General features: G+C 44.3%; 1 protein-coding gene across 4 annotated transcripts in view; it reads right to left on the bottom strand.

The window, feature by feature from the left end:
* TAF3 (TATA-box binding protein associated factor 3) overlaps positions 1-24,120 on the bottom strand; it is a 117,817-nt gene that overhangs the window by 41,942 nt on the left and 51,755 nt on the right. The window contains exon 1 of one of the 4 annotated variants that reach the window (XM_061468585.1): positions 9,321-9,470. The exons of the other annotated variants lie outside the window; for them this stretch is intronic. Within the exon in view, the coding sequence (XP_061324569.1) occupies positions 9,321-9,396 (76 nt within the window). The 5' untranslated portion in view covers positions 9,397-9,470. Of the gene's footprint in view, positions 1-9,320; positions 9,471-24,120 lie in introns of those variants that run through there. 4 annotated transcript variants of the gene reach the window in all.

Genomic DNA, 24,120 nt, shown 5'->3' with positions numbered 1-24,120 from the left:
TTTTCTCTGATCTTTGTATCTTCCTCTTTCTGTTGGCTCTTTGTTGCCTGTCCCTTCCAAAAGCCAGAAAATACCCATTTTTCTGTATTACAGCTTTCCTGCCTTTTCCTATCCCTCACTTTCAAGCTTTCTCTTTTGGTAGCATTTAGCAGAGAGATAAAAACTACAACAGGGAAGAACACATTTGCTTTTTGTGTCACTCAGGGTATCTTCCCGAAGGAGACTGGTGGCCAAAGGCAAGACTGAAGCAAAAGGTAAAGGACAAAACATCCATAAAGGCCATGAAACATGGAACTGTAAGAAGCAGTCAGAAGAGGGAGAGGAGATAAAGAGAAGTGACACTAAACAAGTTATTTCAGGGGCAAAATGAGGAAGATGGGACAGATAAGGATGTTGTGGACATATGGTCTAAGTGGCTGCAGAACAAGCCAGAATGTGAATGGGCAGTAATCACTTCTTAGTTTGGTTTCTCCATCACATGATGCTAAATCCCAAGATTTCTGCTCCTCAAATGGTCATTTAGGCAGAGTCTCTTCACTCCCGAGTTCTCCCATCTCATACCTGTCACTGCAGATACTGTGGCTTCATTTCTTATGCACATCCATAGAAACAGAAAATGCCTGAGGAAACTCTTAGATAAGAAGCTGTTCAGATGTGACGTATCTCAGCAGTTATTAAAAAGTAATTACACCTCATATTCCCATGAAGCATTCATTACTTTCAGAAGGGATTTAGATATCTAACTTTTAGATATATAGCTTTTACAGATCCTGCTTTATTATTCATATGTTACAGTAGAAATGAGGAATAGCTGAAGAATCCCAGTTTGGTCACTAAGCTATAGATTGTCTTGCTTAAAATGGGGAACTCGGTGTCACCATGCCAAACCACGACAATATATCTGTCTAGCACGTTACAGCCAAGATGAATTAGCTTACAGTCTCTTGGGGTTTTCTGACTTTTAATAGAATGCTCAAGAGGATGAAGGTGCTCGCTGTGATCAGCAGCTTGGGACACAGGGTACTAACACTGTCTACTGCAGACTACTTTCGAGCACAGTTTCATGTTCCCCTTGCCTCCAGCCCAGCCGTGCTCTGACGTTCATCCCACAGCACCCAGTGACCATAAGGCAGATCAGCTCAGTGGGGTGAAGGAAAAGCCCAGTTCTCCTCTCCCTCCTCCCCGAACAAAACAGCTTTTAGCCTAAACTTGTTTAACCAACTCCAAGTAAAGGGGGAGAAAGGACCAGCCAGAAATACTGCCCCTCCTGGCAGTATCCCACAGCCACAGCTGATAAACCTTTCAGCCAGCACGTAGCGGCCTGTGTCAGACACAGGGGTATCAGTCCTCTGACTAAACCGAACGGCACATGATGAAAACACCATGTTGAAGGTCAGTGTATCACAGTCTATGTAGAATCACAGACTAATTTGGGTTGGAAAGGACCTTAAGATCATCCAGTTCCAACCCCCTGCCATGGGCAGGGACACTTCACACGAGACCATTTTGCCTCCATGATTTCTGTTGTTAACTCTGCATTTTGTATTTCAGTAGTTACGGACCCTTTCAGGGGAGATGGAACTTCCTTCTTCTTCTTTTAAGGATAAATATGGATGCTTGTGCATGGATTCAGTCTCTTGCTGTGGATGGAGAAAGTTCAGGAAAAGACTTACTGAGATCTCTTCCTCTGCAGTAGGACAGAGGATTCTTCTTCCAGCTGCGGCAGGAGACCTATGTATGCATCCAAAGGAGCGTGACCAGCAGGTCCAAGGAGGTGATCCTGCCCCTCGGCTCTGCCCTCGTGAGACCTCACCTGGAGCATTGTGTGCAGTTCTGGTGTCCTCAGCATAAAAAGGACATGGAACTGTTGGAACAAGTCCAGAGGAGGCCACGAGGATGATCAGGGGCTGGAGCACCTCCATGGTGCATGGTGAGGTGTGAGGTGTCCCTGCCCATGGCAGGGGGGTTGGAACTGGATGATCTTAAGGTCCTTCCCAACCCTAACTATTCTATGATTCTATGAATGGCATCACTCCTCAATCTACCTTCTAAGTTTTGTTTTGTTTCCCTCTCTTTGCACCATAATAAAGTGGAAGAGAGAAAACCCCTTTCCTCTCTCGCCTCCACTGCCACTGCTCCGAGCTGAAAGACAGCAGCAGAACTCCAGATAATGTGTGGAAATCTCTGAAATGTGAAGTTTCTCCCCCTCCTCCACCATTTCTGGGCTAAAGAAACAAACATAAAACCTCGGCGGACTCTGTATACACCCAGGAACTCATTAAGTTAACCAAAATGACCTCCAGAACTGGAGGATGAAGTAACAAGAAAAACAAAGCATTAGGAATTTTAATACAGTAACTACTTGCTTCCTTCTGCCATGAAATCTTTATGGGTCTCTAAGATATATCTGCTACCATAGCATAAGGATCTTGTGCTCTGGCTATTAAAGGTTCTCTACAAAGAGCTAAGATTTACTCAGCTATCTTCACAGCAAACCGTTAGGAAAATCTAGGTGATTTACAAGGAATCTAACCATAAAATCAGTGAGGAAGAACTAGGACACCTTAATCCTCTAAGAAAGGCATTGTCAGGACTTGCATCTATGCCTTCTGCAAATTAGGAAAGAAAACACCCAGGCAGTTATAGTCAAAAGCATAAGGAACAAGGAGAATCATAGAATGGTTTGGGTTGGAAAGGATCATCCAGTTCCAACCCCCCTGCCATGGCCAGGGACACCTCACACTAAACCATGGCACCCAAGGCTCTGTCCAGCCTGGCCTTGAACACTGCCAGGGACGGAGCATTCACAACCTCCCTGGGCAACCCATTCCAGTGCCTCACCACCCTCACAGTAAAGAACTTCTTCCTTATATCCAACCTAAACTTCCCCTGTTTAAGTTTTAACCCATCACCCCTTGTCCTGTCACTACAGTCCCTAATGAAGAGTCCCTCCCCAGCATCCCTATAGGCCCCCTTCAGATACTGGAAGCTGCTCTGAGGTCTCCACGCAGCCTTCTCTTCTCCAGGCTGAACAGCCCCAGTGCTCTCAGCCTGTCTCCATACGGGAGCTGCTCCAGCCCCTGAGCATCCCTGTGGCCTCCTCGGGAGTTGCTCCAACAGCTCCATGTCCTTCTTATGTTGAGGACACCGAAGCAGGAGAAAACGCAGGTAATGATTTTAGTCAGGACACCCGAGGAACTGCAAGCACGTTACTTCCATTTCTAATAAGCTGCACAACTGCAAGAGAATATTGCCCTTGACATACACATGGGATGCTGAATGATGCAGTGTCGGAAAAGCATCATTTATCATAAGCAATATGATTAATAAACTCTCAAGAATAGCAGGTATTCAGAGACACAAGACACCCAATTCCGAATAAAAGCCTAAACCCATTCTGGTCATGAATAGTTTCTTTGCCAAGGCACTGCTTTGGGAATTTTCTGTTACCAAGAGCAGATAGTTCAGGATAATTTGCTCATGGCCACGTATTTTTACAAGCTCTTCATCCACCCATGGGGAAGAATTTGCAAAGACAAACAAAATCAGGGGTCTCAGCTAACAAAGGGAAAACCAAACAGGGCTCAGAAAGGACAAACTACATGCGAGTGGTCACTGTCACACGAACTGCTGGTGGCAGAGGTGCAAAGTAAAGTGTAGAGTTTGGAAATCTCGCACTGAAGCCATCAGCTCACCTTTTGCTTAAGAGGAGGTGTAATCTGCCTAATGAGGTATTTCTTATACAGTCAGGAGAAAGAGTCCATCTCTTACTCCTTGGATTAGAGGAGGTGCCTTAACAATGAAATGGTGTTTGCTCGTGTGCACTATGAACCTGCATCTCTCCTCAGCAGAGGCAAGCTCCTCCTGCCACTGAACCTGTTAATAGCTTCTTCTGGCAGAAAGATTAGTTTAAGTCCTTGCAATTCACTACTGCTTTGGTCACTGGGCTATGACTGATTTTGGAATGACCATCATCACTTTGTGGCTGATGCCCCATTCAGAAAAGGTAGAGTTTTAATAAATCACAAAAGAGAAGGCAACGTCCCCTTTTCGTACCGCATCCTCTGCCTCCACCCTTCCCCAGTGCGGATTAGGATGGGGAGAGGGATGAATTATCTCTGGAGAAGTATAAAAGATAGAATTGATTTTTGGTAAGAACTCCAAGGAAGTTCTTAATACCACCTTATCTTTGTGAGTAATACAGAAATGTCCTCTGCTGAGTGAGCACCTATCTCCGAAGCTATCCTTGCCAATGTTATCTCTACAGAAAAGCAGCTTTGAAGGATAGAAAATAAGCTGTGCTCCCCATTGGCTGAAACAGAGTTGTGTCAAAACTTGCAATGCAGAGTTTAGGTTCTACGCTAGATATTCCCAGAACTTAGGGGAGCTCAACAAGTTCGCTGCTATGACGCCAGCATGAGGCCAAGATAAGATTTGTCCACCACGCATAATGGTATTTAGCAACTGTGATGTGCTTCAGAGCACCTGCACAAACCTGATGATGTGGCATTGCCCCAGTTCACAGTCCTGCATATTAATATTCTTATTACAGGGTGAATTTGTGAAGCTGCTTAAATATATTGTAAAAATCCATCAACTTGAAGTTGGAGAGGGATATTTTACAAGGGCCTGTAGGACCAGGCCAAGGGGAATGGCTTTAACCTGCCCCAGGGGAGACTGAGATGAGCTCTTAGGCAGAAGCTCTTCCCTGTGAGGGTGCTGAGGCGCTGGCACAGGGTGCCCAGAGAAGCTGTGGCTGCCCCATCCCTGGCAGTGTTCAAGGCCAGTTGGACACAGGGGCTTGGAGCAAGCTGCTCCAGTGGAAGGGGTCCCTGCCTGTGGCAGGGGTTGGAGCTGGAGGAGCTTTAAGGTCCCTTCCAACCCAAACCAGGCTGGGATTCTATGATGATTTCTTGAGGAAAGGCAGCAAAGTTCCCCTTAAGTTTATATGAAGAAACAATCTCCTATGAGATGAGGAAGAAGAGATGGGTAAAACACATTTAGTTTTAGATGCACAACCTACTCATGAGTACAGAGGCTTGTGTGCTTGAATGCTTTTTGTTTCTTGTTCTTGATCACAACAGGCCTAAGAGGAAATACCACCTCCTCCTCCAACCTGCCTGATCTGGCTGCAACATTATCACATTGGACAGTCCCAACCTGCACCCCTACCCATTCCTGCAGGTCAAATGGTCAACCTGCCGACAAACAGAAGCCTCTGATGAAAGAGTTCCATTTCTAAGCCAAGTGTACTTAACTGCGCATCAATCTCTGAACACAGTCTTCTCCCCAGTCCAGGGTCACGCTTATGTCTAATGCTTCCCTCCTTATTTTCAGCCCTTGACAACTAGCAAGGAGGATACACAGGAAGCATCTTGCAGCTCCCCTAGAAACAATGCTGTGCTGCAGTCAAGCTTTCTCTCCTGAGAAAAAGGCACCTTTTGGTCATCTGCTGAACCCGGGACCTCTGGTTTCTGGACCCCCAGGATTTCTGCTATCTGATGGAATATTTAAGCAGAGACTTCATTCCCCGGTGGAACGTCGACGGCTCAGCCACTCCGCTCCGGTGTTCAATGAGCTCTTGTGTTCTATTACAGAAGAAACGGGATTTTCTGCCCGGCTGGTAAGTGATACTTCTTCCTTGTGCAGAGATCAGTACCTGCCTCTAGCCCCTCTAAATAGGTCACAGGCACGTTTTCACAATGCTACCAATACAGCCCTTCAAGAAACGCAAAAGCTCACTGCTCCCAGGGCAAAGATGCATGTGGAATGCTGCAGACTCCCTCCTTAGCGAGGAAAAGTAAATCAAGCTAAGGAATATGTCACCTCTCTCTGTAAAACCTCGCCCATCCATCCTCCTGTATCTCTTTCGCTCATCAGCTTTCCTATTTCGAGCAGATTTGAAAGCTGTGCTCTCAGCAACCAGCTTGGTGGTGCCTGACAAGACAAAGCTCAGCACCTCACTCCCACCTTCTATCAAATGGGGAATACTGGTGGTTTCCCACGAGTGCTTTGAGCTCCCTGGGTGGACCACGAATCTTTATTTATTCATGTGCCTGCCCCAAATGAAACAAGTTCTGTCAGTCCTCCTGGGCAGGAGGCTGGAGCATTACTGTTATACATGGTATGAGCCTGCCAAAAACTGGGCATGTCTGCAAATATCAGTGTTTTGAGGCCTAGTGAGATGCTTTGAGGGAACAAAAGGTGTGACATGTTGTTTAATTTCTTCTTCAGGTATCTTTGCTTCTTTAGATGCTCTTTTTACACTGTTTTACCAAATACAGTCATTAAGCATTGGCTAACGTCCCGTCAAAACACTCTGTTCCCAGCTACCCAGATGGAAATCTGGGCTAAGCTTAAGAAAGCCAAGAAAGTGAAACCCTGCATGTGAGAAGACTGGAACCTGCAGTGTCAAAATACATTCGAGGTAAAATGAATCAAAATGTGGAGAAAGGGGATGCTCAGAATTGATTTTTCCAACAAGGCGTTTACAGGCACTCCAAACACGATCTCCACTTCAAACATAAAATAGTCATTGTGCTGATTTGTTACAGTACGACTTGCTAACGTATTTGATTCCACATTATCTGAAACTCCCAGTTATCCGAGGTCTCATCTTCTTAATGGAAGGGAATGTACAAAAGCAGAGCACTCACTTCAACGCACAATATATTATCTATACAAATTGGTACTCATTCAACAGACTAACTTAAAAACCAAATTATGGCTGACTACCAATTTGATACTCTGCAGCAGAAAACACCATTTAAAGCTTGATAGCTTATAAAGCCTTTTAAAGACATCTCTTGGCATAAAATGCCAAGTTTTGACTATGTGTTAGAACTCGGCAGAAAGCTCCCATGAAGAGAAAGGTTTTAGCAGCTGGTTAGCTGAGACCTTACCCGCTATTAAACAACCCCAAGCTAATGTATCAGTAGTCTAAAAACGGTCTGGGGCATCACACCCCGCTGCTGTGTTAAAAGCAAAGATTCCTGCTGAAGCAATGTGCTGGGGAACCCCATGGAAATGATTTGGAAGTAAACGGCATAGGGAATCCCGTAACTAAGACAACCCTGGACCTAAGACACTGGTCTGGCAGTCAGCGAGTTTCAACTCTGATCTTTGCTTTGACAGAGCTAAGGCTAAACTACAGTTGTCTGCAAAATAAATTCAGGGCCTTGCCTCAGTTTCCCCAATTCTAGAGACTACAGAACCTAGCTAGAACAGTGAATTAAAAGGCAAACATGGAACTATCATTCACCAAACACACAGCAATGCAGAAATGCAAACTGCTTTTCCCTTCCAACAGACTTTCTGCATTTAACAAAGTCAGATGCTAGAGGCGTTACTATTTATTTAGACAGTTTTTCGTGGCAGTAAGTAATAGAATCACAGAATGGTTTGGGTTGGAAAGGACCTTAACATCATCCAGTTCCAACCCCCTGCCATGGGCAGGGCCACCTCACACTAGACTGTATCACCCAAGACTCTGTCCAACCTGGCCTTGAACACTGCCACGAATGGGGCGTTCACCACTTTGGGCACCCTGTGCCAGGGCCTCAGCACCCTCACAGTGAAGAACTTCTTCCTTATCTCCAACCTGAACTTCCCCTGTTTCAGTTTGAACCCATCACCCCTTGCCCTATCACTACAATACTTTTTAAAGCACAGAGGTTTTTGAGCTCAGGGCCCACAGCACCTCAGTAATTCAGGAATAAGAATCCCAACAACTTCCAATGGGAAGGATATTTTTTATTTCTTAGCACTCAGAGGACCCCACTGTCATTTGCCAACTCCTTTAATTAAAACTTATGAGAAGTTCTACCTTGCAATCACAACTCTGCAATAAAAACAGCAAACCCCACATCTCATTCTACAGCTTTTCATCAGGACTGAAGCCAGCTCCCAGTACAGCATCAGACACGCTGTCAACAACACTGCACACTGTACACTTTACTGAATAAAACCTCAACTCCACAGAACAGTGACAGATACTTGGATGCTACTGGGCAGTTCGTGTTATAAACAGAGGCATTTCTCTTGCAAGTTCAATACGGTTGAAAGCCAAAAACAGTGATACGGCATCAGGGATTTATGATCTAATAATAAAAGAGTGTTTGTTCCACTGGATCTGCTCCTAACAAGTGGAGTCTCATGCTGAAAGAGCAGGTTCAGTAGGCATGCAGCATTTCAATTGCACTCCTTATTGGATGCTTTATATTAAAGAAAGCAATTTAACTTTTGAGGACAAGAAAATTATCTTGAAACTGAAGTCCTGCCTAAGCTCAAGGCCAAGCTAGGAAGGAACATATACAATTATTAAAAGGTCTTCAATTACCACCGCAGCTGGAACACTCGGAACAGCTATAATTCAGGGTGCCTACACATTTTAATTATAACCCCCATTTTCAGCAGGTTATAGCTTTCCCTATCATGCTAAAATTTATCAGGTCTGGCCTGTCATAGCCTTTAGAAAGTGGAGGTCATATTGCTCCTTCCTGCTCAACCCCTCAGAAAGTAGAGCAAAACTAAAAGTAACCACAGTTCTGCTATAGCAGGGGTGGAAACCACTTGAGCAACCTCTCTTAATGGTGCTTTGGAAAAGCTTTTGGTGAAAAGTGGGTATGGTATCACTGAATCCACTCATGTACATTCAATAAGGTATAAAATAAGCAAAGTAAGAATTTAGATGTCAATTCATAAAGCATGGTGAAGAAGAAGGGCACCATCCTCCAAGAAGCTGTGTGGTACCTGGCATATACCTGAATTAACTGGTCCTGCTTCCACAAGTACAAACAAGGTTTCCTACTTCAACAATCATAGAATACCAAGTTGGAAGGGACCTCAAGGATCATCTGGTCCAGCCCTTCTGGGCAAAGCATGGCCTAGACTCAATGTCCTTTGAGGGCACAACGTCATGCTGCGCCCTTTCATGTTTACAGACCTCAAGTAAGTCAAATATTAATGATATTCTGCTCTTGAGAAATAAGGTGTGATGGTAACACAATCCTGCAATGACACGTTAAGATCCTGCATCCAACCTCCCCACTGGTACTTCCTGACAAGTAGAATCTCACGTCTCAATGGTTAGAAGACTGATGTAACATAGTAGTAGCACTGAACTTAGAATTGCTTTTGTTAAAGAAGCATCTTGGAGACCCCAGCTAACAAGAGAACTCCATTGCGGTAGATGCTGTCCAGATTTAACCTGAAAAGCCTTCAGTCAGAACAGTTTACAAATCAAACACGGAAGACATACCTAAGATGAAGGACAGGAAATATTACTGTAATAACACTGATTTATGGAGGAAGTGACCTACCCAAGGTCACAAAGCAGGTCTGAACCCCATCTTCCCAATCCCAGTCCACTGCACTAACTGCAAAACTGTGGTTCATCCTCCTCTTGAGATAAGGAGTTGGCACAGCAAGGCTGATGCTGTACCAGGAGCCTCAGGGCTCCAGCTGGGCAAGACAACAAAACAGATTTACAGCTGCAGACAACAGTGATAATTTTAAGGATGAAAAGACAAAACCTTCAGTTGCCTTCTCCCTTTGCTGTTTTGTCTCCTAATACTTTTTGTTTGGAAAAATCAGCTCCAATAATCCTCTGGCATCTCAAAGGACTTTTAAAATGAGGTAAAGGATCTTCCTCCATGGACTAAGTTTTATTCTCATGCGATACTCAAACCCACAACCCTGCTGTCCCCTCTACATCCCCTATGTCCAGACAATTTCGTGTCCTACCACCCAACAGCAAGTTCTCTATGTATTTAATTGCAGGATATGCTGGTGCATTACGTGCATTTTTAAAGCCTTACGTTACCGTAAGCTGTTAAAACACCCATTTCACAGGTGAACAAACTGAGATTAACTGATACAAGAAGCCTGCTTGCTGGATCAGCTGAAGGCCTGACGCAATTCGAAGAGCACTTGAAGTAAGGCCCTTCATTCACAATAAGGCACTTGCAAGATGTGCAGAGAGATCTGCAGAAAATGCATTTAACAGGACCCACAATACAGAGAACAGTCACTGCAAAAAGTAAGGGTCCAAGACCTTCCACTTACACTGCCTGAAGCTGGGGAAGCTGAGGGAACGGGTCACCTTTAGCTGGTGCAAGAAGCAGCCACCCCTCCAGAGGCTCCTTAACTCTCCTGGATGCCAATATGGCACTTGTATTTAAAATACAAGTCACCAAGGTATTTTAGGTCAGGCCTAAGGAATTTAAGTACAGGTTTAGTTATGGTTTCACTGGGAAGTTCCATATGTTTAAGCTGCTAATGGGAATCGTTGTTATGATGATGCAACCCTATTGAACAGACACAGCGTGAAAACACGCAGAGCTTGGCAGCTGACAGGTATCCCTGCTGGTTTAATTCTGGCTCTATCTCCCTGAAAGCAAGCAAGCAGGTCCCATTTTGGGTTAGCACAGGATCCATTAAGAGTCTATTTTAATTGCGTGGAAGGCAAACGTCCTTCAGAGCTCTATGGGCTGTGTATTTCCTGATCAGAAAAATTCCTCCCTTGTGTGACTCTTCAGGAAAGCTTCCTTGTGTGATGCAGGAGCTGGAGAGACTCATACATCATCCCTTAATTGCTGGGCCAAATGGTTCTTGAAGTTGGTTTTTAGGTACCTTTAAACTTCTAATTCAAACCAGTAAAACTAAATGAGAGGTTAACCTTTTGAACACGGCCCCTGTTAAACAGGAGCATTTATAGGGTTACAGCTGAGGAAACAAGTGCCTTTATAGGGCTGCAGGAGAAAAGCAACTTGAGCTTCTGCTGGCAGTGAAAGGGGTGGGTAGGCAGGGAATGGAACAGAAAGGAAGGTTCAGGGAGTTTTTACACAACCTGACTTCTGATTTGTCTGCCTATCAAACGGTAACACATACACACTCAACAAGTGAAGCTCATCAGGGACTGAAATCACCACAGGCTTGCTACCCTCTGAGAGGCTCAGTTCGAAGATGCTGGGATGGGGGAGCAGAAAAGACCACCGTAGTTCGGAACGCTGAGCAAGTATCGCCGGGAACTCTTACACTGCAGCTGGTTTGCAAGCCACCGAAGAGGAAAGCACTGGGATATCCCTCCCATTACCTGCATTACAGCCCGCTACAGGCAGGGCTGTTAGAGCTGCAAACAAGATGAATGAATAGCACACCCCCTGCCCACCCTGCAAACCCCACAAACAGAAGTCCTGCTCTCCCCTCTCCCTGCAGCCTGGCGCCAGGCTCGGCCCAGGGATCAAAACCCGCATCCCAGGGAGTGATGTCTGCAGACGCGAGCCCAGTGACGGCACGCAGCCATGGGTGCCCTCTCCTCTCACTGCAGGGAATGAAGAGCGGCCGGTGCCGTTACTGTTTTTAGCCAGGTACATCCTTGAGCCTGCCATCGGGTACAGAAGAAGCCTTTATGCAGCGGTTGTACTGTCCCATTTCCTGGCTTCTGTCAAGCTCAACAAAACCCAAGTACCGAACACATTTTATGCCTTGGAAGTATCAAATGTTTCTTTGCTATCAGTCAAAATGGAGCTCTGTTAATTTTCATTATTGCTTCATATGAAAATGTTAGCTCTATTCATATCCCATATTCAAGATGTTTAACCTGGGTTCACTGTATGAAAAGTCAATCATGTGTGCATAAATTCAATATACTTCCCCCATTTATTGCGCTACAATGAATATCTCAGGGAGAGCAATATTTGTGTACTGATTCAAACACACTATCTCTTCCTTTGGCCCAATTTAGTTTGTATTTATTGGAGGTGAGGCAGGTATATTTGGGTTAAATAAGCCTTATCATTGCTCAGGGTTTATTATGTTGAGCAACAAGAAAGAAAGGCAGTGGTAAGAAGAGGGAATAAAAAGAATCCATCTCGGAAATCATGCCAGCAAGTGGGAAGAAACACTTTTGCTGATAAACAGGAAATATTTTACCCCCAAAGTTAACATTCTGAAGTAAAAAAACAAACACTTCAGCTGAATTTGTGGCTTTTAAAACAAACTGTGGGAAACATTAAGGGAACTAAATAGAAACCATCTTTCAAGATGGTAAGAGGAGGACAGCTGCAAACATGAGGTATTAAACAGGCCGTGACAAGAAGCGTACACAACAGCCAGTTCTGACACCAATTACACGTATCTGCAATCCAAACCTGAAAGAAAAAATGCTTTGAGAAATGTCAATCATTATAATGTAAAATAAACCCTTTACATTAGATGTATTTCATGGAGCCGCACGTGCTCCAAGGAGCATCCAGTGTATTCAAAGCATCCTACAACCTACACAAAGAGTAAATGAAGAGAGTCCCTGCTGCCGAAAACGTGTGGTACAGTCAATAACTAAAGGAGCTGGGGCAGAAGGGTGAGAGAAGAGTGATTTGATGCAATTCAGCACAGAAAACCAGCAAATGTTGGTAAAATTCCACTTGGATTCTGCTCTAACTCTGGAAAAGCATCAGTTTTATGCTGCTCGGAAGAGTTTTGATCTAAATGGCAACAGTACCTACTGCTGACATGAAAATACAGAAACAGAAGCAGAAAACACCAGTCTTCAGCTTTCTTCCCCTGCCCTGCCTTTCTGCAAGTTAGCTTAATTATTTAAAGGAAAGCTCTGAAGGGAGTTTTTCCATCTCCGTTGCCCTGTGGGGGAAGTGGAAGCTGGATTTGAGACACTCTTTAATAGAAGAATTACAAGTTTGCTTCTGAATTGAAATAGCAATTTTTGCACAGGAAAAAAAGGCAGCTATACACATGGGTTCTTCCCATCAATCTGCCTACTCTAGAAAGTGTTTTCACCTAATGGGTAAACAGATTGAGCCCACTTTTTAGACTCCTGCTTAGCACGCAGTGACTGCAGTCAACTGCCCATAATAGGCACAGGTTTCCTATAGGAAAACAGGCTTTTTGTGCAAGTGAAGCTAAGGTCTTTAAAGACAATACAACACAAAGCATGTGTTAGGGCACAACCAACACAAGTGATTAATGCCTGTCAGACTGCTGCCCACCAATGCATCCACTCCAGGCATGCTGCTGTGCTGCAGCACGTACTGGGCAAACTGGGACGCTGTGGAGACGAATTAATGTGTGAAAAGTGCCCTGAAGCTGCAAGCAAGAAGAGCTAAGTTTAATATCCCAGCTCAGCATGTCACTTCAACAGCGGGTCGAGCTTGGCATAAACACAATATGTCTGTAAGAAAAGGCATGCAGGTAAGGGATATTTAGCCCCAAGTTTCTACCTGCAGAATATCTGCCCTGATCACACATCGTAACCAATATGTACTGGACAGAACAGGCATGCAAGAAGATCCTGGAAGTGCTAAAACCACTCCAACAAGCATAAAGCTGCTCTTTAAAACCTTGAGGTCGAGTCAGCAGCCGCGTAGCTCCCTTAAGCGTGGAGCATTGAAAGGAACTTAATATTCTTGCAAAAGGAAGCCCTGCTCTGGTTTCTCCCTTGGTTCAGTTCCTACAGCAACGCCGAAACGTGGAGGACTAAAGCACCACGAGAGTATTACACTCTGTTACTTCCCTATAGCGGGGGAAGAGAAAGAGTTTGAAGCAAGGCAGAAAAAGCCTGAGGCCTTCAAAGCAAAGCCTACTGATGTGTTTTACCGATTCCATTCTGCAGAAGGTACACAGCCAGTTCCCAACGACCCCTGCGAAACTGAAAACACAACTGTGTCTCTGCGGCTGGAAAAGAGCTCCCGAGAATTCCCCAGGGATTCCTGCTTCCCGCAAGCACAGCGCCACTAATGTCCTCCAGATTTGCTGGCCCTGCCACGAACCAGCTCAAGAAAATGTTTACATTCAAGTGGGGTTCAGCGGGGAGGTCAGCTAACGCGAAGGCTCGGAGGAACCAGCAGCCGCCTTGTCTCCCCGAGCAGCACAAGGGGGATGGGGAAAGGGGTTTATAAACTCATTAACGTGCTGCACGGGCAAAACCTCGGGTCTGGACTCGGTTTCCACCAGCGACGCGGGAGGGTTTTGTGTCGGCTCTGTTCTCTCCCCCTCTTTAAGTGCCCATCTCCGAAGTTTCTGCATCGTTTCTTTTAGACCAAGCCGAAGCACCTCGTGGTTTCAACCTAGGACGAAAGTAACAGCCACCCTCTCGCACAGTTAGCCGTGATTTTTATCAGGCTCCTGACTCTCAAACTGCACGCATGCATCACGCAAACAAGATAAGGAATTCATACTGTATGTATTCAGCCTTTAGTCCTTCCAAACTGCTTCGATGGACACTGAGTGGATGGCAGATGATTTCCCTGTTTCATTCTGCACCGCACAAGAATCAATACAATCTGGGTTTATTGGGGCCCGGCTCCTAAGCTTACGCCTTATTTACATCTCGCAACTGATAAATGATAGCAATGAAAGTGTGGCATTCCACAGGAAGAAAGTGAGATTACACTTCATCTGACTGTTTAAAGTAGGAGAAACAGTATTCCCATAAGGAAATGAATGCCTTAAAGGCTTCACTGGTATTACTGTACTGCAAAGGTCTAACACAACTCTATGCTGAGTGAGAATGGATGCAAATGTGACAATAAAAAGTCAGCTTTCCTTTTTCTTTGCCTTTTTTATAGTTATGTATACATGGAAACAGGTCAAAAAGCCAGCCTTGGTCCAAGAAATAATCAAAATAACAATAATAATGAATAAAATGGCAGCGTCCGCGTAAGAGCCTGCTCATGTGTGCTCTTAAGTGCAATCAGATGCAACATTAGCAAAGAGCACGAAGGCAACTGCAAATATTTGCTTCTCCCACTAAATGCGTTCAGCAGATCCAGGGTCATGCACAAAGTACAACTTATGGCAACTGTCCCACGAGATACGGGCTTGCATTGTGACTGATCTGATGTGTATTATTGTTATTTTAATCCCCAAACCAGTTCCTCAGAGCACACAAACAGAGGGAAGGGAAAGACCCGCACCATGTACTGGTTCTGTCTCATTAACTTCAATTTATCTCTGTTCTAAGTGCAACTATTTTACCGAGCAGAAAAGCATGAGCACGCATGTGTGAGCTGCACAGGTAGAAAGAGAGGTAGGAACAGACAAGTATAATCCAAATTAGAAATCATTTGTGCACAGGAACACTCTGTGTGATTTAAGAGACTGAGTTAACACAGGGAATGGATGTCAAAAGCTTTAGGAAAGGATCTGCTCCTGTCCACTTTTAACTTGCAAAGTTGGGCTTTCCGCAGGGTCCAACTCCTTCGAGCAACTCCTTTTCCTGCTCAGTGAATCCCAGAATCATTTCCAAAGCTTTTCCTCACTTTGACACCAAGGGCACAGGAGACTGTCCAGACTCCTAAAAAGCCAGGAGCGGTTAAAGCTGCACAGTACTGTTAAACACTGCACGGCGACAGGCAAGGAAACAACTCCTTGGAGAGGAAAACAGCCAGCATGTGCCCTCGGGTAGAAACCACATGCCAGAGGAAAAGAACGTCTTTGGGCCAGCCTGTGATGTGACTGTAAGATGCTTATTGTGCACGGAGGGGCTCCATTCCTCCACCGTGCCCCTACAACTGGAAAAGGGGCATTTATTTCATGGAATCATGGAATGTGAATTCATCCGAGCCACCCAACCTCACTGTCACCTGCCCAAGAGCTCCGCGCTTGGGAAGCGCTGGTGTTGCTGCCACCTGGCCATTACATGTTAGTGACATAGTGACACTGAAAGTTAAGAAACGTTCCTTTCCTCTTGCCACTCTTCTACCAGGAAAGTTGGACACTAAGAGCTCCTCCGAGGTGCCTGCAATACTGTGCTCATCTGAAGTCCAGTAACCTCTGGGTATACCATAACAAGGGAAAGCAGCACAGTGCAGTAATTAACACATCACTTCCCCATTTCTCCCATTTCAGCAAATTTACAGCTGAAAACAATCCCCTGTAACCCAATTTAATTACATTAAAAATTATGCAACTTCTTTTATTAAAAGGGGATTGATTGCTCTACAAAGAATTCCGATCCCACAATGACCTTCTGTGCTACTGTAAAAGAGGTGTTCCAAACCCAGTGAACATACAATGAAGGCTCTAAACCAGAAAGTAATTAGCTCACACACAAAGTATTAAATCTGTTTCACAAATTATGTAAATCATATAAAAAATGAGGTATAATACCAATGGCAAACTTTATAGTGCCAAAATGGAATAAGCTGTATGTATACCTGCCTTCAAATTAACTAAAGCAATTATACTGTAAAATCATTAGCCCAAGACATAGTTTAAAGTCAAGCTTTAATAACTTAATGCTACATGTATTTCCTAACCACAGAAAAAGCATTACATACGTTTACACTTCCCACTGAATTTAGAGGAGGTTCTGCTGCATTAAACCAAGCAGGAAAAACAAAGTATGAAAGAAAAAAACCCAGGAATGCCAAAAATGTTTACTGCAGAAAACACGCACAAAATCAAACCCTCATTTCCTCTGCAGCTCTGGATCCCCACTAAAACCAGTGCTTGCCGAAACACCAGCGTGTTTACCCTGACAGCCACTGACAAAACACTTCAGCCAACGACTCTCATGAATGGGAAGAAAATACAGCACAGTTGTCCATGACCCTGGTAATACTTTTAAATCCCACTTATCTGGTTGCACGGCTCTGCGTGGCAAAGTTTCTCACTGCTTCGCATGGTGGTAGGTAAAGAGACAGCAACTCATGGCGTTGGTGTTTGTCCTGCATGGAGCAGGGCTACCTCTGCAATCCTAAGGGATGGGCTGAAATGCTCAATTCTTGTGTAGACATGGAGTGCTCAGAGCCCCTTGTGCAGAATCCTAATGGGATTGCCAACCTGCTCTTCATCCTTTAAAGATAACTGCCATGGAGCTTGATGTATCTATGCAGGAGTGAAGGGACTGCAAGTAAGGCTGAAATAAATGGGCGTTTGTACTCTGCTCCGATGTTACACTGGGATTTGCACAGCACTAGGGTGTATACGACAAAGTCCTTCGTGCAACCGTGTGGGAGGACACAGTTTAGGGAAAGGACTGCAAATCATCTGCTATCCTACACAAGACATGGTCCTGCTGGCTTTCATGGAGCTTTATGCAGGTGGGACTTTTCAGGTGCTTTGGGATTCCCTCAGCATAAAACCAAGACGCTGCATGATGTATGTCTGAAAATGAGCACATACGACATAGCTGCGTAAAGGTGCTCTGGATTGGTTTGAGATGACTGCATTTTGGGGGGTGAAGCTAAAAGCTGAAGCACAACTGTGATATAAGTGTGTGTATTCAGAAATGACAATTATAATTCAGCATTAACAAATGAAGACTCAGAACTTTTTCTTCTAGTTGCTCATACTCAAGGTGTTACAGTCAGTTCTAATGGACAAAAAAACCACTTTTTGGACTCCTACATTACTATTTTTCTCATCTAAAAAAAAAAAGCTTTTTTGTACATCAACATTATTTGACGTATTATGAACTACACAAATGAAAACTAAACGCTCCATACCCCTTCTGAATAGCTGGCATAACGCGCCATCACAACACACAACCTCAGTTCTGCTCTGGGAATGGATGTGGCTTTGTTGTGTTATGCAGAGGATCTTTTAAGAACTGAACTCTGAATTTGTTATGGAGCTTTGAACACTAGAATTCCAATGGAAGACTCAGTAGCAGCAGCAAGGTCAACTGTCCAAATATGTACAACTATTTTTGTGCATGCACATAGCTACAATCCCTAACCCCATGTAATTAATACACACAGACTCCACATTGACTAGGCACTGCTATAATATTGTTTTAATATCACTTTCCTATCTAAAGAGTATAAAAACAACGGGCGTATGCTGGGAAGAAGTGGCTGGGATGAGGGAGAGAATGGAAAGTATTGCAGGGGGAAGAAACTGGGAAAATTGGAGCCACATCTGGGTTAACCTGCCGTGGAAGTTAATAAGGTCCAACGCAGCCAAGTGAGAAAGGAGGACTGCAAGGCAGGATCCATGACTGAATCTCCTAATAAAACGCATTTGATTGGAAAAAGTATTTCCTTGCTTCTAAGTATTCCTCACAGCAATCACACTAGGAGAGCAGTTGTCTCCCCAGTATCAACTGCCTCTTGCTGTTGCATGACCACCTCCCTCTCTCACTGCAACCAGAATATAAACGCTATGGTAATTACAGTGACTGATGACATGTAAATATTTAATACAGTTGAGGTTTTGTCTTTAAAATGTGTTTCAGAAAGGAAAGTAAATTAGTTTCCGGAGCTGACTCTGGAACTTCGCTATGGAGAATAAAGATTGCAAAGGAGGCAGTCGAGGCAGTGTCTAGCACTGAATTTAAGGGGAAAATACCTGCTGGTGTCAAACTGCATTTCTAACTTGTCCAAATAAGTCAAAATTTGATCTTTGCCATCAAAACAGATGCACCAAAGCCAAATCCCTGACAATGTTTTATCTGGGTCTTTTTGACTTGACTTCTTGAATCTCCGCACGTGCCAAATGCCACAATACCTGCTAACCACTTAACCTGCTGCCTTTGAAACTCACCACCAAATGCTTCTTTCTGTACAGTTCATGGCAGGGTCTTTGTAAGGTGTTTTCCTTTTAAAATGTAAATCCAGTGTCCTGGGAAGGGATTCTTTATTATTTACTTTTCTTTTTCAGCCCCCAAACCTATGAAATCTCATTCCTGTGCTTGGAAACAGCAATGTTAAACGTAACGCATTAAACGGAAGAGATGCCACTGATTGGAAAATTCCTTCAGAGTCATATTTTCCTTTCTGTGAACTTCTAATATATTATTATTATTTTCTGAATGAATAAAATTATAACTTTTCCATTTGTTGTTTCAGCAACCACTTTACCATTGAGAAACGTACATTTTTAAGGGAAAAAAAGAGAATGAATGAATAGGTCATGAAATAGTCTAAAAAAATAAAGACAAACAGCAAGAAAAACATCATTTCAGCTGTATTACAGCTCCAGTTACTACTTACACCCCATTTTCCTGGGTTAGACTGTATCTTGATCAATGATATCCCAGCTGGTTTTAGTTGAAAAAGTTTCCATTTCTATCTCTACTAATGGTGCCACTGATAAAGAGGGAGAAATCCATCGCGCCTGCAGCAGAAGTGAAACTCCATCCAGGGATATATATTCATATCTGCATGCACAAACTGAAGCCGTCAAAAAACATATATAAATTCATGAACCCTTGTCCATCCATATAACATGTAGAAATACAGAAATCCTAAAGGGAGAGCGCAAGAAGCATACTGGGATTAAAAAATATGCCAGGAAGAGGGCTGCAAATCTCACCTCTCTGAGGGCTGAACACAAGATCAGTGGGAAGCAGGACATTCTTGCAGTTACATGAGAAACCCCCACCTTTGCCACATCACCCATCAACACTGTATTTAATTCCCACTTCTAATTTCTCTAAGAGCACAGTGTCTGCAGATACATCTGCAACAGTTAAGGCAAAAAGAAAGTAATATACCCAGAAAGTGACTGCTACAGCTCAGCTGACCCTTACACTGTCCCTTTGCCTTGTTTTAGTGCTCTTCTGCTTTACACTGAAGCACAGGCATAAAACTCCCTCTGGAAAGGTGGCAGGATATTCTCAATTCCCTGTATAACGCTGTCAGAGAAAGAAGGCACGACAACAACGTGGCAACCTGCTATAAACACGTTTTCTCTTCCATGCAAGCTGAAAGCATCATCGAGTCGGTGCCGATCTCTGCTGTGCCCAGGGACTGGAAGCAGAGCTGGGGACCCGCACCGTGAGTCACAGCCATGACCTTCAGCACCCCCATCCCGACCAGTGAACATGCTGGGTGCTCAGCACATCTCCCCCACCAAACCCAGGGTGCTCCAGTTATAAATGAGCAACCACATCAATGTGAGGAAAGGAAAATAAAAGTCTAAGCAAAACGCAGCTGAGGTTTTGCTCATTTTGCTTCTCTCTGCTTACACTGAGGGTCTGGGGTGCCTGATCCCTTGTTTTCATCTTTTGGGGAGGGGAAAGCTTGGTCCATGTTTACAAATGGGACACAAACCGTGAAAACAGTTCACCAAACTTTTCTTTTCCCTATGAAACATTGCTACTGTGTGCTTGCAACACAAAACAGAAGAGCGTGAAGCAAAGCTTTGGCTAAGAGGAGTGAGCTGTAAAGCCCAATTACGTTGACAGGCTCCTTTTCAAATTGACATTCATCTTCCAGGCAAAGCCAGTCTGGCACGGAGGATTCAACAAGTCACATTGTAAGCTGGTGCTTGTGTGTTCCTAAAATAAACATTTCTTCTCTCTGCGTGGAAATGTCATCCCTCTCAATTTACGTCTCTGGAAACAAAAGCCCCTGGAAAAGTATACAGAAAAAGCTGGAACCCCCCATGCTAGCGTGCAAACCAAAGTAAGATATACACAGGAAATGGACCTGTGATAGTATTGCCGTAATGCAAACACGCGCCGTCCACCACCACATTTAATTCACATTACGTGCTTTTTTCTAATCCCAGGTTCTTCAGGGTAGCAGCGACGAGGCCCATGAAAAATGAGAAGCTGTGTAACTGCGTTTTGGTGCCTCGCGCTGTGTTTCAGGCCAAAACAGGCTGCGAAACAAAGGAAACTGCCTTGACTTTTGCTGCCGGAGCAGTATGAATCTCTGTTGGGAGAACAAGAGGAAAACGGGAGAATCTGAGGGATTTCTATAGCTTTCTTTAAACATCCAGTTTAGATAGCCAGTATTTTGAATTCTATTCCCGGAGGTGTCCGTCTGTCTGTTCAATGGCTTTACAGGGATCTCTGATTTGTAATCACGTCTCTCACGACTTGCGTATCTTTGTTAGCCTATGTTAGCCAGAGTGAATACCCCCATACACGTTTAAAGTGGATCCTGAACCAAAATCCTTCAACAGGAGCAATTTTGAGTTGATGTTTTTCCTTTTTAAATGTTTAGACCTGAATTTCTGAGCTTAGGTTTGCCTCCATACTCAATTAGAAGAAAAGTCAATGAGAATATAGGCAAGCAATCAAATGAAGGCCTGAAAATACACTTTATAGCTGAAACGACTTTGTTCTGGGTTTCTTTTTGGGCATTTCTTTTAACATGAACTCTCCTGTACAGGCAGCAATTCCCCAACTATCCATCCTAAATGCTCTGTGCGCAACTCTGTCACAGAACCAGACTTCCCATGCACGTGGACTCTGCTATGCCAAAATCCATGCCCATGTTACAACCAAAGCGCATCATCTGTGGCTATTAGGAACTCTGTAGCCAAATTAAACCAGCTCCCAAGTACCCAAAAGCCTGGTTTCCTTCCTTTTCTGTCCTCTTATTTCTGCTGCATGGTGCTAAAAATCCATTTTTCCCTTGGATTTCCTCCTGCCTAAGGAAGGGACCGACCTGCTATCGACCAGCCATTCAGACACACACAGTTTAGTCGAAGGAGCAGCATGAGACTGGAATGAAGGCACTGGCTGTGCCTGAGTGCTCTCACACCCGTACAAGCTCACACACTGAAATAAACACAGCTGGGCCAGAATCTGATGCACTGAGTGCTCAAAAAGCATGTTCCCATTACCCCGGAGGTGAAGATCTGGAGGAATACACCTTGCTAAGTGAGTATCACTTGGTGAGGAGGGGAATAAGCACCACAAGCTTGGAAACACAATTTAGTATTAGTGAAAACTTTAGAACCAGGGAAAAACCACTATTTAGAGCCAGAAAGAAGAAACTACCCCATGCCATCAAAATGCTCATGGAGTTGAGACTTTAAAGTTATGGATAAGAAAGTGCATTCCAAGTGTTCTGCTTCTGCCCTTCAAAGTTTTACAGCCTTAAACACACATTGCAAACTGGGATTCCTCCACCAGTCTTACACAGCTATGTTGCTTTGGCACTAGCAAGACCAAGCTCAAGGATGCTATAACAAAATTACTTCACTTGGAGTTATCCCACTGGACAAACTTCTGCGAATTGATTCACACTTTGCACTTCTATAGAAAAAAATTCCAAGCACATGGATATAAACCCATTACCATCCCGAGTACCACAAAACCCCAATTTTATGGTCTATGTGTAGCTGAGATATTTTTACCAAGGAGGATGCACCTCTGATCTGACTGATGTGGTGAGCAGCCACATACCAGAACCATTATAGGGGAATCTGTGGCAGCCTCTTGCTATAGCAACTGCCAATAACTAAGAACATGAACAAAGTTGTTCATTCATCCATTATAACTCTGAATTTGCTTGTTTGGGCTGAGGCCTCTGAACGGATGACTGCCAAAATGAAAAACATGCAAATATTTTGAATTATTATTATAAATCCTAACAAAACACCAAGTACTTCAAAATCATCATGCTCTTTAAGGCCAGATTAAGAGGCCAGGAATCACAGAATCAACTAGGTTGGAAAAGACCTTTAAGATCAAGTCCAACCATTACCCAAGGACTACCAGGACCACCACTAAATCATATCTTACCTGCCATCAGTAGTCTGGCCACTGATTTGCTACACGAATGGACCTGAGCTGCTCCTGCAGAGTGTGGAGATGATGCCTGCTACTGCAGTGACAAATATAAGGCATGATACCCAGCACTGAAGTGACAAATATTTATTGGGTGATCCAGAGAGACCCATCATTAGATCAGTGAAGTACTTTCTGACACTGTTTTGCTTTAAGGCAGATAAATGCTGATGTTGTACATAGGGTAAAGGAAGCTTAATAGGCAAGTACACAATTTAGCAAACACTAAGTGCTATTAGCAAGCATCTCTGGGACCATGAGGTTGGTTTCTGTCTAAAAGATGAAAATCCAATGTAGCTTAAATGGCACCATCACCATCTTACAGGTACTGCAGTTCAGCTCCTCTTTTTGCCCCCTCCTCACTGCTCTCTATACACAGAGCTTTCCACCCAGCCTGTTCTCTCAGCTTTACCAGCATAGCTCAATGAAAAGGCACAGTCATTCCAATGAAGGAACTCAAGTCCACCCAGGGAACCCAAGCCAGGAAGAGGAGGCACATGAGTCAGCCCAGCAACAACTTCCATGTGGCGTTACATTCTCCTCTCTACCTACCTCCTTGAAGCCATGGGGCTCCATATGACTACCCCTGTTGACTGGGCAATACAAGGGATGTGCCAGTACAGAGCAGCAGATACTCCTGTCAGTGGCACTTTTCACTTGGATACTCATACATGGATGACGGTGGTGTTCCAACTTACTGCCCAACCTCCTCCTCCCCAGCAAAGCCCCTGATGTTCCCTGTGCCTTTGAAGGGAGGAGAGCACAGGACCCCATGTCCAAACTTGGGTCACTCCTTCAAAAGAAGCGTCTAAAATAAGCAGTTATGGAACAGAACACAACTCCAATGCAGTTCAAGCTGAGAAAATAATTAGTTCATGCTACAATTGCTACAAAAATGAAGAGGGAATAAAGGACCAAATGCAGCTCTGCACATGCACTGCTCGCACTGCCATCATCAATGGTACTCCTCACACTTCTCAGCCAAGTATTAAGCAGCAGAAGAGGTGACATATCAAAGTGTTCAACAACATACATACAGGGAGGAAACAGCCTCCATTCATGGTGCCAAGGTGTTCTTACATGAATGTGAAGGTTTATTTAGGGCGTCCCATTGCCAGAGGATCATTTAAATATCAAATGGAAACAGAACTCATGAGATACTGTCTCACCTTGGTAGCACATGGATGTTACACACGGTCATAAGGCACATGTGTGTATTTCTGTGTGCATAAGTGTTCCGCTTTACCTTAAAAGCCTGGTTCCACTATGAGCCCATCGGGGGCAAAGCCCGGTTCAAGTCATTCAAACTTCACATTCTTGCTATTAGAGCTCCCTGGGGAGCACAGGGAGGCCTTGGTCCTGCCTGCAGCCACTGGGCATTGCTCTGGAATTGCATGTTAGGGAAACAAAACCAACCAGCAGCAGGAGGAGTGGAGGGAGCAGAGAGCTGGGCCACTTCGACCCCCACATCTCATCTCATCTCACCTAGGTAAGGAGGAAACAAGGTGTAACAGCAAAGCTAAAAGGACAAATCTTGACCCAAAATGGAAGTATCAAAGAGCAGGGGAATGCAGGACACTGTGCACTGACAATGGGGAAGGCCAGGATCTGGTGCACTGGGGCAAGCTCTC

Source organism: Pezoporus flaviventris, unplaced genomic scaffold, assembly GCF_033815535.1.
Source record: "Pezoporus flaviventris isolate CSIRO_AGI_PZ_B2104156 unplaced genomic scaffold, CSIRO_AGI_Pfla_v1 ptg000049l, whole genome shotgun sequence".
Taxonomy (NCBI): domain Eukaryota; kingdom Metazoa; phylum Chordata; class Aves; order Psittaciformes; family Psittacidae; genus Pezoporus; species Pezoporus flaviventris.
The sequence above is the reverse complement of the archived record's forward strand: the minus strand, read 5'-3'. Positions and strand labels throughout refer to the sequence as shown.